The sequence below is a fragment of the Centruroides sculpturatus genome, unplaced genomic scaffold (assembly GCF_000671375.1).
Source record: "Centruroides sculpturatus isolate CEXI.00-Female unplaced genomic scaffold, Cexi_2.0 scaffold13, whole genome shotgun sequence".
Taxonomy (NCBI): Eukaryota; Metazoa; Arthropoda; class Arachnida; order Scorpiones; family Buthidae; genus Centruroides; species Centruroides sculpturatus.
Genome location: NW_019384405.1, coordinates 817,563 through 834,189, shown reverse-complemented (window position 1 = coordinate 834,189; position 16,627 = coordinate 817,563). Strand labels below are relative to the sequence as shown.

The following is a 16,627-nucleotide window of genomic DNA, read 5'->3' as shown; positions in this document are numbered from 1 at the left end:
AATGTTACAATGCAAACATTGTCACTTGATATTTTTTTATTCAAGCAAGCAGGAAAAAAAATCATTTGGTTATAAGCAGCTTCATAAACTAAAATTTAATTTGATTATTTTCCAAACTCAATCCCTTCAAGGCTTTAAACAGCTTTATAAACTAATATTCACTTTAATTTCATATGCAGATTATGATTTAGTTGTTTTTATTATTTTTTAATATTTGTATAAAATTAAATTTTGTTACCTGAGAAATTGGTTCTTTATCATTTTCTGTGGGTGCTTGTAATTTAAACTTCAGTTCTTCAAATTTTATAAAAATCCTCATCTTAAATTCTTCTTTTGGTGGTTCAATAGGTTTCTCATATTCAAAACTCAAAGGTTGTAATGTTACCTTTTATAAATGAAAAATGTCATAAATATTATTCATAAAATTTTAATTTCTGCAATTGAATATAAATAATAAACATGACTAACTGATTAAATGTTAACACAAGACACCAACCCATTATGAGCTACTTGACTAGACTTAATTTTTCCCATTACAGTTTGACCAAAAGTACAATGAAGTGAGTCAGCATAGATGAATGGCATGCAATCATAGTGTAAGCCAAACTATCTACAGTTAACTTATGATGTTCTGGATCACAGTTAATTCCAGAACATTGTAGTGGTCACAGCATGTAGCAAACCAAAATGAACATGAATATATAATAATTTCACAATGTTTTTAGGAGTATAGAAAAGTTTAATATTACTAAAATTGCCTTAGTACTTTCTAACTAGTTAGTTCATCTTTAGAGGCAGCAAAGTTTAAAAATTCAAATGCTAACACAGCGTTTTGTTAGAATGTTTCAGATGTGATCTATAGCAATACAGTGGTACCTCAAACTTAAATGATTCTAACTTCAAACACTTTAGAACTTGAATGCTAAATTCAAGAGAAATTCAAACTCTGTTGCTATGATTTAAGTGCATGTGTACTGAAAAATGCTCTCTCTGCATAAATGTTATCTGTTATGTGCTCAAATCATCTCTTGCTCTCACTGTGAATGCATTTTTGCATTATGCTCATGCGTTTACAGTGCTTTCATTGCTTTACTTTGGTGTGTTTGGATATATATATATAACCTATACCTATTAACCATGGCATCCAAAAAAAAGTGTGAAAGCAAAGAAGTATAAGCGAAGGGTTGTAATATCAACAACTGAGGTGAAAAAGGAATTTATCACAAAGCATGAAACTGGTACATGTGTGGCAGATCCGATGGCTATGTTTAAGATTCCAGTCAACAGTATGTGACCAATAAATGCAAGTTTTACATATTTTATTTATTGTTTACATGTTTTAATTTATTGTTTAGGGTATTTAATTGTGTTATTTTTACTTTAAATTATGCTTATAATTTTTTTAACCTCAGACTGTCACCTCTCCAAGTTACACCACTTGAAAAGGCAGACATGATAAATGAATGCAACCAAAGAACGAAATGCATATATGAAAAAATAATAATAATAATTTGGACTCCAAAACTGACAATAGTCATGGTAAAGTGTTTACAGAAATATCACAAAATATACTATTAATTATTATAATTATTATTTAAAACATATTAATTTAATCTCATTATAATAAGTTGTAATATTTTTTATTTTAAAAATGTATATGTACGGAGAGTTATTTGTATTAACTGTGCAAAATAGTTTTTATATACAAATCAATTAAATCCATTCTAAAATAATACAGCTCATGAATAAAAAATAGTTTATACCTGCATATCTGGATATATTGCAAATATATTTTGTCGATTTTCTTTCCTTGCTTCAGTTATAGAATAATCTGTTTCGTGCGCATACTGAAAAACATAATTAAATTTTTTATTATAAGATAAATTGAAAAATCAACAAAATATTATGATGCATCAAAACATTAAATAAATAATTAACACTACAGTGTTGTAGCATTACAATCATGATTTATAATTAACATGTACTCACTAGTACTTTTGATAGCCTATAGCTATCGATAAGGATAGATGATAGAGATGCACTCACATTAAATGAAAACTCAGGGTGTACAAAATTCTGTTACAAAACATACTATCAGGGGTGGAAATTATTTACATTGGAGGATACTATGAGAATGTTAAAGTCCCATATCCTGGAACATCAAGATGATATTAAAAACAACAGATCAGCAACTGAATTATCTAAAAATCTACTAGACCATGGTTATCTACTGCTTCAGGCACACACTAAATTACTTAAGCAATGCAATGATCAAAGACAGTTATTTATATGGGAGATCCTCTAAATCTGCAGTAACACCATGCAATACGCTGATCATAGAAATCCTGCAACTGTGGATAACCTTATTCAAACGATTTAATTTGTAATTTTGTATTTACATGTGTACCACAATTATATACAGCTTACTAAATTGCTTTTTAAGGATTTTTGGGGATGTGATGTCAGTTGCTACGCACTTCTATAATTTTTTGAAGATATTTCAATTTGTTCTGTATTTCATCCATGCGCCTTGGAAAATTTTAAAAAGTCTGTTTGAAAGTGAATGTTCAAAAATTAATTGTATTCGATTTCTTTTTTGCTTGAGGATGGTGGCTGTAGGCCAGTGGTTCTCAACCTTTTTTGTCGATGTACCCCAATAGCCCATTAGTTGTTTCTCGAGTACCCCTTATATTTTTGTATGTAAATTTTATAATTATTGCTTTAGAGGTATACAGCCCTTATAACTGAGTGCCATAAAAAAACTCTTAACTATAACTAAAAGTGAATCACTTATTTTACGTAAATAATAATAAATTTAATCGGGTACATACATTTATTTATTATTATTTGATAAGTATATTATATAAAATCACAGAAGTCATTTCGATACACGCATAAATTACATTTCCTAAAAATAAATAATTATAATTAACAATAAAGAAAATTTAAATTATTCTACAATAATTTCTAACAAAATTTAATGGGATATTTGTTGCGATAAATCTTCAGCAATTTTTTCAAAATTTGGTTCCCACGTTGTTAAATAGAGATTATAATTGTGTACTGACCTTGAAAGTAATGGCTGCGAATTTATAACGTGCAGAACAATACATGAATCTTTCAATTTTTGTAACAAACGTAACGTCTAAATTTGCTAAATATCAAGTAATGCGTGCATGCAGTGACACGCATTGCATGGTGGGGGTACGATCCAGGCCTCGTTATTCCTAATACCAGTAGTCCAGTAAAAACACGAAAAGCTCCAATCTTATCTAGAAATAATTAATGTTCGGTTAAACCGTAACTTTACTAGACTACAGGCTCACTCGGCACTAACGGCATAAATACACGGGCAAATCGAGTAGATAAACAAGTTGTTTAGACTGTTAAAAGGGAAATCGGTGTTCACACTGGGATATTTTAAAGAAAGTTTTTATCATTTCTTGTTTTTTGTGTTAATAATTTACAGCGAATTGATTAACATATGCCATTTTATAATGAAAGTTAGATGTACCCATTTCGATTTACGCTCGTACCCCTAGGGGTACATGTACCCCTGGTTGAGAACCACTGCTGTAGGCTATTGAAAGTACCAGGAGTACATGTTAATTATAAATCATGATTGTAGTGTTAATTATTTATTTAAATGTTGGCATGAAGTGTCTTTTTAGGATCATTATACATTTAAAGTTTTTAGCACAATATATAGTATATCTACACATATATTAATATTTATAATATAATAGTATCTACTTGCTAAACATTGATCTGTAATCAATTTTGTTCTGTTATCAAAAAAATTTACCATCATTCTGTCATTTGTTTAAAACTTATTATAATAATAAATTAATAGCTTAGTATTTAGATCTGTTGAACCAATATAAAATTATCCTAAGATTTTAGCTTTAATCATTGAAAAATTATTTTCAATAATTAAATAATTTATCATCAAGTCAAAAACAGAAACTACATTAATCTAGATTCTACGTTCAATTTACAAGAAGTTTATAAAATTGCCAATATTTAGATTCAAAAAATTAAAGTTTGCTTTCATGAACATATAAAAAATTTATTATAAACTCATAATAATGGGTGTGTTTACTTTTAGCTCCAATCTCGCCCCTAGAGTGCTCAGCCTGTGTACTTTTGTTAGCTACCAATGAGCACAGCGTTTACTTTTCGAACCTGTGACATCATTGCTAGCATTCCTAGCGTGTTCGGAGAATTTACAACGAGCTTGAAGTTTATTCAAAGATGGCGGCGTGCATTGTATACTTTTACGAACGTGCTAGTTTGACGTCATGCTGCACTAGGTGTCAGCTCGGCAAGCTTGGAAGCTACCAAAAAGTAAACTCACCCATTATATACACAAATATATGTAATATGTTTTGAATTCAAGGTCACAAGATAAGATCATGAGTAAGCAAACCACATAAAATTATGAATGCATTCTTCTGTGTTAATCAACTGATTTTCTTAAATCAAATTTTTAGAAAATATGCAAGATTCAAAATGATATTTAATTGTTTTTTTTAAAATAAACCTTAAAAAGAAATAATTACAAATAAATAAATTTCTTAATGATTTGAACAATTTAAAAAATTGTATTCTTATCATTTTGTAATATATATACAGTAAAACCAGTCAAAAATGGAACTTGTAAAGAATGGAAAACTGCCAAAACAGGAAAAATACTTCAGGACAGAGAAATTTTCTATGTTTAATAAAACCTGTCAAATTGGAAAAAATATTTGGTACCATGTGATTCTGGTTTAGACAGGTTTCACTGTATATATATATAATATACAGTTTACTAACCTTAAAATATGTACACATTATAACAACTATAGTGTACAATAAACCTTAGGCTGAAACTTAACTTTAAGGCCATCTGGCCAACCTAAGTAGAAAACAATTTGATTAAGTAAATTTAAAAGTTAGAAATTGTAATATTAGAACTGTTATATTAACTTATTTTTGATGTAATATCTCAAATTTACAGCTCTGAAATGATAAATATCTTCAAAATCTTTTCATAATTTGTCTGTCAAAGCAAATAAATAAGCATAAATATTATGTTATACAACTAACCTTTACTAATTCTGGATTTTTACTGTGTTCCAAGCTTTTTAATGTTCCATAATTGGTGGGTGAAGGATTAGGAATATCTTCAACTATAAAATTTAAATAAATGTTTATTTCATTATTTTGTTTTTTAATAGAAATTAGAATTATAATAAAATTGATATTTAATTTTTTAAATAAGATTTTATCTCTATTTTAATTATAATTTCTTAAATTGTAATTAAATTAAAACTTCCATAATTAAAAAAACTTTAAAAATACAATTTTCTAGTGTTAATAGAATCAAAAATAAAATAAATTAACTACAAAATACTTTAATTATATTCAAAATAATGTTATCAAGAATAATGACCATGTGAATGAAAAAAATGCTAATAAGCATAAGTTAGAAGTAAAAGCAAATGCTTCAAGCTAAAGGTAAAAGCAAAAGAATTTCCTCTGGTATGAATAATGATTACCTTGTTCTTCTGAGCAAATGCTTTTGGTAATCAAGTAAAAGGTTCTCGACGTGCAGGTTATGACACGTTTAATCTGTCCCTATGTTCTATCTTATTAGCTGTATTCAATTCATATTATTTGCACCCATGTTGACCTTTGTTAATTAATGTAGATATCCAACTAACGTCTATGCTGGTGAATGTGCATCTGGCATCACGAGTAGCCTGTGTGTTTTGATTAATATACTCATAACAATGAAATCTGGGCTTTTCTAATCTTATGTGAATGCAGTCAATCACACCAATTGTAGTTGGAAAGCGATATTTATTTTGCCATAGCTGTTTTGCTTCCGTGATGGACTGATCCGTTGTAGGAAATTTATCCAATGATCAGCCCAAGCTGTTATTTTCTCCACAACATTGCTCACTGCTCTACACCAAGTTCTTCTCCTATGTCTTTTTGGAATCCAGGATCAGCTAAATATGTTCATATTTTCATTTTTTGTACAGAAATTAGTGCACCATAGTGATTCACTTGTCAGTCCTAAAAAACTGTGTGCTAACCATTCAATACTTTCTTCTTCAAACCTAAATAATGCCTCAAAATCACTGACTCATGGAGAAGACCAAAGATTATAATATTTAACCTTCCTTAGATTAACTACTTTGTCCACGGTTAAACATTAACAGAAAATAAATCTAGATAAAAGCAACAGCAAACAATGCTTCTTACAATTGAGTCTACATCTGACTAGATGCATGTATTTTGAAGGATATACTTACAATTCAAAGTAAATGCTTACTTTTATTCATATGGAATACTTATTACTGAAACAAAACCTTCATTCAAAAGCATTTATTTTGTGCTCATAAGTATAAGGTTTTGCTTCTATTTTAATTTGTACAGCTAAAAGAATTTCCTTCAAATTTTACAAGAATAAGGTAATGCTTGTTTTTATTCATATAGCTCAGGACTGTCCAACTGGCGGCCTGCCAAATAATTTTTACGGCCCCCGAGTACATTTTACTATGAATAAATTTATGTTACTAAATTATTATTATTAATATTAAAATTATTTTACTATGTGAAAATTTAAATTTAATTTGAATTTAAAGTAGGCACTATTTAGTTTGCGTAACTTCACTTAACAATACAGCAGCAACCTTCTTGGCCTGAATACAGCAGCAACCTTCTTGGCCCCCAAAATGTTTGGTGAAGAAAATATGGCCCGTGGGCTATGATAAGTTGGACAGCACTGATATAGCTCAATGTTTTGAGACTGACTGATCTGTTAACATGAATACATGAGGGTTATTTGGCTGATGATGATGAAGTCAATAAGAGTCGGGAAAAAATATTCCAATCTATAGTATCCATGGATCAAATGATAGTGATATCAATCAAATTTGAACCCAGATCTTCCACTTTTTTAATTTTTGGTAAAAAAGAACTTCATTTCTAGTTAATGAAACTAATTAAATAGAATAACTTTTATTAAATAAATCATTGCAAATTATATGCAAAGCGCAATGACTAATTTACTAACACAAACTAAATGTTTCTATCTAGCATAGTTTTTGCACAATGCATGTTTGTAATAAGATACTTTTTACCATAGTGCATAATCGTTTTGAGCTGTTAAAAGTATGTACAACCGAATTCACATTAATATATTATGAACTAGCTAATGTAGCTGGTGATGCTCGAGTTATCTTAAAATATAACATCAAAAAGATTTTAAAACTACACATGATTTTGTTAAATATCAGTTACATGGTAGTTGATGACTACAAAAGTCTTTATTGAATAATTGATTTCGTTGCAGTGTTAGAAATTCCATCATTTTTCTTTCAATTCTCTCATAGTAAAATAAATTTTATTTATATACAGATCTTTGTATAGACTTGTTTCATTGCATTTTACAGAAATAATTCTCTGAAGCAACAAAGAAAGTAATTCTTAGGGTAGAAATTGGTAATAAAATGATTTAAAATTATATATTTCAAGAGGTGTTAATAATACTTAAAATATATTGAATTTAGACGGGAAATAATAAGATTATTTAAGTAAATATTTTCAAAATATTCACATGTCATTAGGTTTTATGTTGGAAGTGTGGAAGTGATAAAATAAAATGATTCATTTGCTAAAATAAACTTTTTTATAATCATTTGAAAAAACTTTGAAAGAATTTTTCTATAAAATACTATGGAACAGATTTATAGGAAAGTGTGTAAATAAAAAAAGAGATAAATTTCTTGAAAATGTTGATAAAAAAGCATGAAATTCAATGATGCTGCCAATCCAAACACAAACATTTCTACAGAGGCTTCACACAGACAGAACAATGCCACAAACAAACAAAATTTCTCTTTTATTTATTAGATATGTTCTAATAAATTATTCTGAAAGCACTATTCCTGCTGCTCTAACTCATTTTGTGTTAGAGTAGCAGGAACATCATCTTAATAATTAATCTTTCTAAACCAGCATTGGATTGATAGATTTCCAATGAACTTTTTCACATGAAACTCTGGAAAATTTAAAAGAATTGCCAACAATTTTGCCAGTTTTAAATTTTTTTTGCCACCAGTTTTACTTACTATTTAATGCAGGTGCTGGTAGCCATATCAGTTTGGAGTCTGGAAAGCAAAAGTAATATGTTAAGCTGTCATTTATAAATAGAAATCATTTTTGAATAATTCTGAATAACACGTTTGATCACAATGCTTAAATGGTATTTCATGTGTTCTGTCATGTCAAAATCTTTGTTTTAGTTAACTGAAAAAAGTTCAAAGTGAAAAAAAAAGTGTCACCCAAAAAATTCCCCAATTTTTCTGTCAGTTCACAAAAAATCCCCAATCTGGAAAAACTGGGTGGCATTGCATGAAAACGGTCTTCAGTTCACAATGTGACTTCCTGCTTTCCTGTGCAACGTCATGAAATTACTGTATGTGTGGTGCACTGGATAATTTTCTGTTTTTCCTGAAGCATGCTTTGTAATTCAATTTCATGCTGAATGTCAAAATAAGCAGACCAAGATTTCTATCACCACTTTAATAAAAATATCAAGTGGTGATTTTGGCACTATGTAATGCTACTCCTGGAAACTGTAAAAGATTGTCTGTTATAATACACTCATTGACAAAAAAGTTATGCATCCAGACAGAACTATTTAATAACTATAAAACTCAACACAGCTACATCTGAAACAGATATGTAAATATTTACAGTTGTGGTCTTGATTGCATGCCTCATAATGCTACTAGAGTGTGTTAAAATCACTATCTCAGTCATCCAGAAACATGTAAAAGCTTTGCTATGAAATTCTCTCTTCTCATACCATTAAAAGACAATTTGCAGAAGAACAAATTTGCATACAAAACAAGTCCTACCATTAGTACCCCATCATAATCACCTTCATTTGCAGTAATATCATGATAGAGAAGCATAGACTACTACAAACTGGTAGCATATCATCTTTAGTGACAAATTCCAATTCTGTTTGAGAACAGATGATGATCATAATGCTATGTGGAGGACCACTAGTGAGTGCTTCAATCCTATCTTTAGAATGGCCAGATGGCTAAGTGATTAAGGTGACAGCTTACTGGGAGACTCAGGATTAAATCTGGATGGATCAAAAATACTCCAGGGTTTTTTCGACAGTAATCCATTCGGATATATCAGGCTCCATTTCTTACCAATGGCTGCCCTATTGTGAGCCTGCTAAAACCATAAACTCATAATAAGCTTGTTAAAAAAAGTCCTCTTAGCAACCACAGGAAAGAAAGAGTTTAAGTAAAATGCCCATCTTTACTGTTGGTTGGCACACTTGTTGGGGGTGTCATCTCATATGACATTGTCACCCTAGTAGTGATGCAAAGGACATTGATGGCAGAGTTACATTCTTGAAATACTGCACCCCCATATATTGACTTTCACATCATAATTGCAACTTTCCAGCAAGGTGCTTAGTTGCATTACCTTGAAATGTCTCCATCAAGTTGCCATGCTTCCCTAGCCTGCCCAGTCTCCAGATTTGTCACTATTTAGCATTTGTGGGATCAAATGGGACACTAGTTTCAGCTTTCTATGAATATGAAGAATCTGGAATGGCAGTTGCAACATCTGTGGACAAATCTGTTCTAGAATAGTATATTAGCATGTAGATTTCCTGTCTGACAATAGTGCCTCCATATATCTAGGCAAGAGGAGATCCTATTTGATACTAAGGATCCCTTTAAATTGTATTGTTGTTCCACCAGAAATTATTCCTTTACTATGATATTGTAATTGTGTATTACTATTGACATTACATTTGCACTAAATTTTATAACTGCCTTCTTGGTGCTTAACTTTTTCAGTCAATGAGTATATTTTAGTGATTTTGATAATATTCTTTCATTTATTTCAATCAATCTATATATTTAATATAATAAGAAAAATCTTACTTTCTGCTTGACTTTTTCTATTATTTTCTATGATTTGTTTATCTGTTGATATTGCTTCACTAAGAGTTGATATCCATCCATCTAATTCTTCTTCATTTTCTACAGCTAATACACATGTCCTATGATTATCTCCCATTTGTAAAGCAAAATTCCATTTATTTTTCTTTGAATTCTAAAGTGATAAAAATGAAATAAATACATTTTATTTATACATTTCTTTTTATATTAAAAGTAAATAAATATACAGTATAAATTTAGTAAATTTATAAAACAGCAGAATGCTGGGAATTTTTTGTTAACCATATAAGTGGCTCTTCAATGAATTGACTGTTAGAATGTAAACTGTTTGCTGTAAGCCCCACTGAAGAGGCCGTAGGCAAAATGCATTTGGGAAGCTTGTTAGTAATAATGTAAAAAAAGTTTTTTTCTCTGCAGATTATTTTCATTTTTATACCCTTTTTTAACTCTTTTTTAAAGTTTTTATAGTCATTATTGGCTTGATTTTTTAAAAATTGAAGTTATATATTATCCAAAAGTCAGAAAGGAAAGAAAAATATAAATTTTTTCGTAATTTTACATTACGAGACTGGCCAGATGATAACTTGGTAAAATGTCAATCTATTGCTGTGAATCCCAAAATTTCCCATTCCTGTCCATGCTACAGACAGGCTCTATGTGCAGGTCCTACCTGTACTACCTATTACAGACAAGCCAAATGTAAAGGGCCTGTCCATATTAGATAAAATTATGATATACAGTTTTTATTACAAACTGCAGATAATAATGATTCTTTAGAAGAAAATGCTACCTTCAATTTATTTTTTTAATCTCAACATTAGCAACAGATAGTTAAACATTGTGATAGTTATCATGCTGTAATTGTTATACTAATTCTAATAAGAAAGTATATATTGTTCAGTATATATTAATATAGTAAACATAAATTTAAAATCATTTAGAAGGTATTTATAAAACAAATTTTTTCATCTTAGAAATATTTCGATATGTTTATGCTTCTAACACAATAAAGTGTTCTAAATTAAGACACATGGCGGGTTTTCTCATCTTTATTTAGTCGACTAAATAAAGATGAGAAAACCCGCCATGTGTCTTAATTTAGAACACTTTATTGTGTTAGAAGCATAAACAAATTGTAAAGCACGGTTTCATATCATCAAAATATTTCGATATTACAAAATATGCAATTTTCAATTAATATTTAATCAAATCACAATTTTAAAAACAATTTAATGTGTTTGGTATTAATTTTTAATAATGCAGTCTGCATTTAAATCTCATTAATAAAATAAAACCATTACAGAAATAAAAAATAAGCATTTGAATATTATAATAATGTAGCAATGAAAGGTTTAATGGGTGTTAACATAATAATTGCAACAACTGATTTTATAACTTTTTTTCCTTTAATTCAAATGTTAATAAATCTTTAACTTTCTTTTGAGAATTTCATAAAATTTAGACACTAGTGACAAGTTTTTTTTTTTAAATTTTTAGATTAATACACTCAAAATATGAAAAGAAAATATGCTTTATTCACTTTCCTAAAAATTTGTATAGCAAATGTTTTTTATTTTTATATATTTAATATTCTATTAAAACATCTTTCATAAGAATAATTATACACAAGATTTATTCTCATATTTGTTATATCAAAAAAGTATTAAAAACTTCAAGAAATGGCTGAAACAAAATGAAGGTAACTGTCATATTTCTATTCACATAATGGAAAAATGCTTGAGAAACAATAAAAATGGCAACAGAATAAAAGTAAAAGAAGGTTTTGTGCTTGTTCTACTTACTTACCTAAAGCTGTTATTTTAAAATATTAGATAACTTTTAATAACATAACCTTTATCTAAATGTTAAAAAACTGATAATATTTACATTACCTGCACAACTTTTGTGCAGAAATCCATAGAAAAAGATCCCTTAGATTCCAATTTGCTTTCATCTTTATAAAATTCTAATGTGTGTGTTCCGTCGATTTCTTTTCTCAAGGACATAAAACGTTTCTTAAAAGACTAAAAATAAAATGTTTAGTTAATTATAAATGCATAAAATAAATTTGTCTTTTTAAATTTAAGTTATTTAATAAAGTTAAACATAATTTACTGTAAGTAAATAAGCATATTATTATTATTTTTTTTATAAGTATCGATCATGAGGAGGAAGAGTTTTAAACATTATAAAATATGACAATTATAAAATTAAATTAGAAATACACAGAAAACAAAAATGTCTATAAAAATCAAATATTTCCAACTAGAAGCATTGCTGATGATCTACAATAAATGTAATTAAAATTATAACCAGAGCTGTGAGGTCAGTACACTCTGACTTCAACTCTGGCTCCAATTCCTCAATTTATGCTACCTCCAACTCAGATGCCTTTATTTATATATCAATATAAAATAGAAATAATAAATTATATGTAAAATATGAAATTTTAACATATATTATTTATGTTTAATTTCAATTTATTATGACTCAGAGTTGGTCCATTTTTACCAACTCTGACTCCAGTAACTCAAGAATTGCTTCTCATTCCAACTTCACAGCCATGATTATAACCATGTTCTGATCATAACAGTTCTTGAGAAAATTATCTCTGAAAACGGGGGATTCGAGTACTTTTATTCTCAAGGGTTTTAAATTTATTTTTAATTTAAATTTGAATATTCTTTTCAAGTTTTGCAAAAAACATGATGATTATTTTTTAAAGTAAATTGTACATAAAATTCTTCATTGCATATAAAAAATATATTTTTCTTGTGTACTTAAACCAGATTTAATCTGTTTGGAGATTTAGTACTTTAAAGACAAGAAAACTTTGTTACTTAATAAATATCATGATCTAGAATTTTATAAAAAAATTAGTCTGATTTATTTAATGTATATCAAAAGAAATTGAGATGTAATAAATGCATATTCTTAATAAATATGAAAAATAACGATGCTGTTTGGTAAATTAATAAAAAATTTACTTTTCAATTTAATTATAAGAAAAAAGATTTCATACTTTAGTTGCCACACTAAGAAAACTATCTGTTCCAGATTCCGGACCTTTAAAAACATATCCTTCTTTAATTATTGCACTTTGACTGCTTTCAGAAGAAATCTAAAAAAATNTTTTACTGTTATTTTCTCATTTTTCATTATTATTTTTTGTATTTAAATTTATGTATTCTATTTTTTGAAATGCCAATGTTCCTATCTTCTAATTTAACCTAAGGATGGTCTATTGAATAGGCTGAAAGCATTAGTTTATTTTATTAATAAATTGTCTCAGCAATATAAGGTGTGTTTTGATAATCTGATATTTTCTGCATTGTATTAAAGTTTTTGCTGGAGTTACCAAGGTTTTGTGGTGTATTGTGAGTTATTGTTATCCAGTTAAGAGAAGTAATTAAATATTTATTATTAGATATCACGATCAACTTTATCTCTTTGAAGTAATGAATGACATAATTTATTTGTTTATTTGATAATTGCCAATTGTAATTATAATGTATTTATCACTTTCAAACTCAAATAAGAGACATATCAGACTTCCATAGGTAAAAATACTTAACATTTATTGATATTTGGCTTATTTGTAACATTATTTCTTGTTTTTACATTCTGGAAGAAAAAAATTGGTCCAGAAAGGTACAGTAAGCAGGAACTGAGTAAGATTCGTTTTTACATTGATATTTTCAATTTCATTAAAATAATATATTTAAATTATTACAAAAAGAAACACTCATTTTATCATTCAAACTGAAATAAAAATAATGGATAAAAATAAATTTGCAACAATACTTTATTGCAATGACAGTAGATAAAACCGAAAAGTAATGATGATTCTTCACGTATATCACATCATCAGAAATTAAGGAAATGTAAACAATTTCACATTTGTTGAGAAAAATATTCATGTAATAACTATTTTTGACACGATTGTATAAATTTGAAGTTTTTAGTTATAAATTAAACCTTTTCTTTATGATCTAAACTTACAACAATTCCATAATTGTATAGTTGCTATAGTTTTATGCATAGTTGTTATAAATGTATCAAGTACAGTAGAGTATTGATAGTTCGAGATTCTGTATAATTCAAGGCACTATAAGCCAAAGCACACATACTCAACCAGAAAGCATATAAATTACATATTTGGATAATTTAAATAAAGTGTGTGATGAGATACCATACATTGAAATTGTAAGCTAACCAAAAGGTCTAACATTGGCTTTCAATTTATTCATTGTGAAATGATAATGTTGCCAGATACTTCCAAATATGATTGCCACTTGTCTTGTATTGTACAGGACATCATGTACTTTAAGTCAATAAAATAAACATGATCTTACTTAACACCTTTGCTTATTACTGTTTACCACTGTTATTGTTACTTTATTACTGTTTACTCCTCTCAGATTGATAGCAGTGTATTAGTGGCACAAGATTCTGGAATTGCGGTCGAAGAAATTCAAGACATATCGTTAATGGATGAGGAAGTAGGAATGGTATTAGATTATGAGAGCTTATACCCTTCCATAAAAATCAAATCTTGCATGGAAGCATTATTAGAATTCAAGATCAGTAAGAACCCCGAACTGATTCATTACAACAATGAGGTAGTAGAGCTGGCTAATCTGATAAGTTACGAATCTTGCTTTAGCTTTAAAGGCCAGACATACAGGCAAAAAGAGGAGTCTCAATGGGAAGTCTGATATCAGGAATACTATGTGAACTGGTGGTTAGAAAACTGGAGGCACTGGAGGAAAGTATTCTGTGATTTCAAAAAAAGATATATATTTTAAAAGATATGTAGACAATGTCCTTGTATTATGGAAGAATAATTGAAAAATTAATGAATTTGTTGATGAGATCAATAATAACAACAACCTAAAACTGAGGATGGAACAGAAAAGTTCCTTAATGATACATTTTTTTAGACATTAACATTCAGTTCAAAAAAGGGCATTTAGCCATCAGTGCAGGCTGTGCATCAAACGAATGCACAGCCTACTTTACATCTCACAATTGAATGATCTGTAACATTATAAGCTGGTAGCATTCTGAGCTCTAATTAGAAGGGATTTTCTATATTGTGATAGCGTTGTAGACAGAGAAAGAGAGATTGACAGAATTGCACAAGTGGCTGAAGCCCTAGGATATGAAAAAGACACAATAACAGGAATGATTAGAAGATACAAGATGGGCACAGCAAGGGTTTCAAAACATGAGCTCAGTAAAGTCACAAAGTTCACATATAACAGAAATATGAAAGGCATTATGAAAGAAATTGCAGACTTCAAGGAGTCAAGAACGGTTTTGAAAGGAGCTCTAAACCTGTATACAATTTTAAGGAATGACAAAGATAACATTAAGAAAGAAGAAAAAGCAGGGGTGTACAAGATACCTTACAAAAATGTACAACTAGGAATCAAGAAAAACTGTATTGGTGTTACAACAAGAAATTTGGGAGTAAGGCTTAAAGAACACAAGTATAACATCAAAAGAGGATCCTACACAACAGTACTTTCCCAGATGGTGCAGACTCAACGCTCAATAGTAAAGTGGGTTAAAATGGATATTGTCAAACCCTTGCACTCCCTAACATTAGCAACGAGTGAATTGAAATTTACAAAAGCAAACTGGAAGAGGCATATACAAATGAAAGGAGTGCAGAAGGTCTACCATTTATAATATTATAGGCTTGGAAATATATAGTCAGAAAGTTTTCCACAAACTCCTAATTTATGCCTTAGTTTATAATTTCATGTTTTATGAATATACCTTAATAATTTCTATTAATGTTTGTTTAAGGTATTATTACTGGATTTTTATTTTTATTATTATATCTGATTTGTTTTTCTTTTATATTTATATTTATATATATATATAATTTTACTGTTATTTTCTCATTTTTCATTATTATTTTTTGTATTTAAATTTATGTATTCTATTTTTTGAAATGCCAATGTTCCTATCTTCTAATTTAACCTAAGGATGGTCTATTGAATAGGCTGAAAGCATTAGTTTATTTTATTAATAAATTGTCTCAGCAATATAAGGTGTGTTTTGATAATCTGATATTTTCTGCATTGTATTAAAGTTTTTGCTGGAGTTACCAAGGTTTTGTGGTGTATTGTGAGTTATTGTTATCCAGTTAAGAGAAGTAATTAAATATTTATTATTAGATATCACGATCAACTTTATCTCTTTGAAGTAATGAATGACATAATTTATTTGTTTATTTGATAATTGCCAATTGTAATTATAATGTATTTATCACTTTCAAACTCAAATAAGAGACATATCAGACTTCCATAGGTAAAAATACTTAACATTTATTGATATTTGGCTTATTTGTAACATTATTTCTTGTTTTTACAACTAGATAACAGAGATTTTGATAAATTTGAGGATATAATCCTCAAAAGCACTTAATAAATATTAAGTATTTTTATTTCCAGGAGTAAGCATGTTATATTTTTATTTGTAATTATAATATTTCAAAAGAACTTACAATATCTTTGTTTCCTGGGGCCGTATCTATCTCGTAAACTTGATCTTGAAGATCACTGGATTTTGGCAGTCTGGAGACAAAAATTATAATTTAATCATTAATCATTAAAACT

General features: G+C 28.5%; 1 protein-coding gene across 1 annotated transcript in view; it reads right to left on the bottom strand.

Annotated features, from left to right (window-relative positions):
- LOC111618792 (dedicator of cytokinesis protein 9-like) overlaps positions 1-16,627 on the bottom strand; it is a 105,249-nt gene that overhangs the window by 66,399 nt on the left and 22,223 nt on the right. Inside the window, 8 exon segments of the mRNA XM_023360362.1 lie at positions 203-385; positions 1,764-1,847; positions 5,092-5,174; positions 8,127-8,165; positions 9,978-10,149; positions 11,888-12,019; positions 13,018-13,116; positions 16,516-16,585. Of these exon segments, the coding sequence (XP_023216130.1) occupies positions 203-385; positions 1,764-1,847; positions 5,092-5,174; positions 8,127-8,165; positions 9,978-10,149; positions 11,888-12,019; positions 13,018-13,116; positions 16,516-16,585 (862 nt within the window).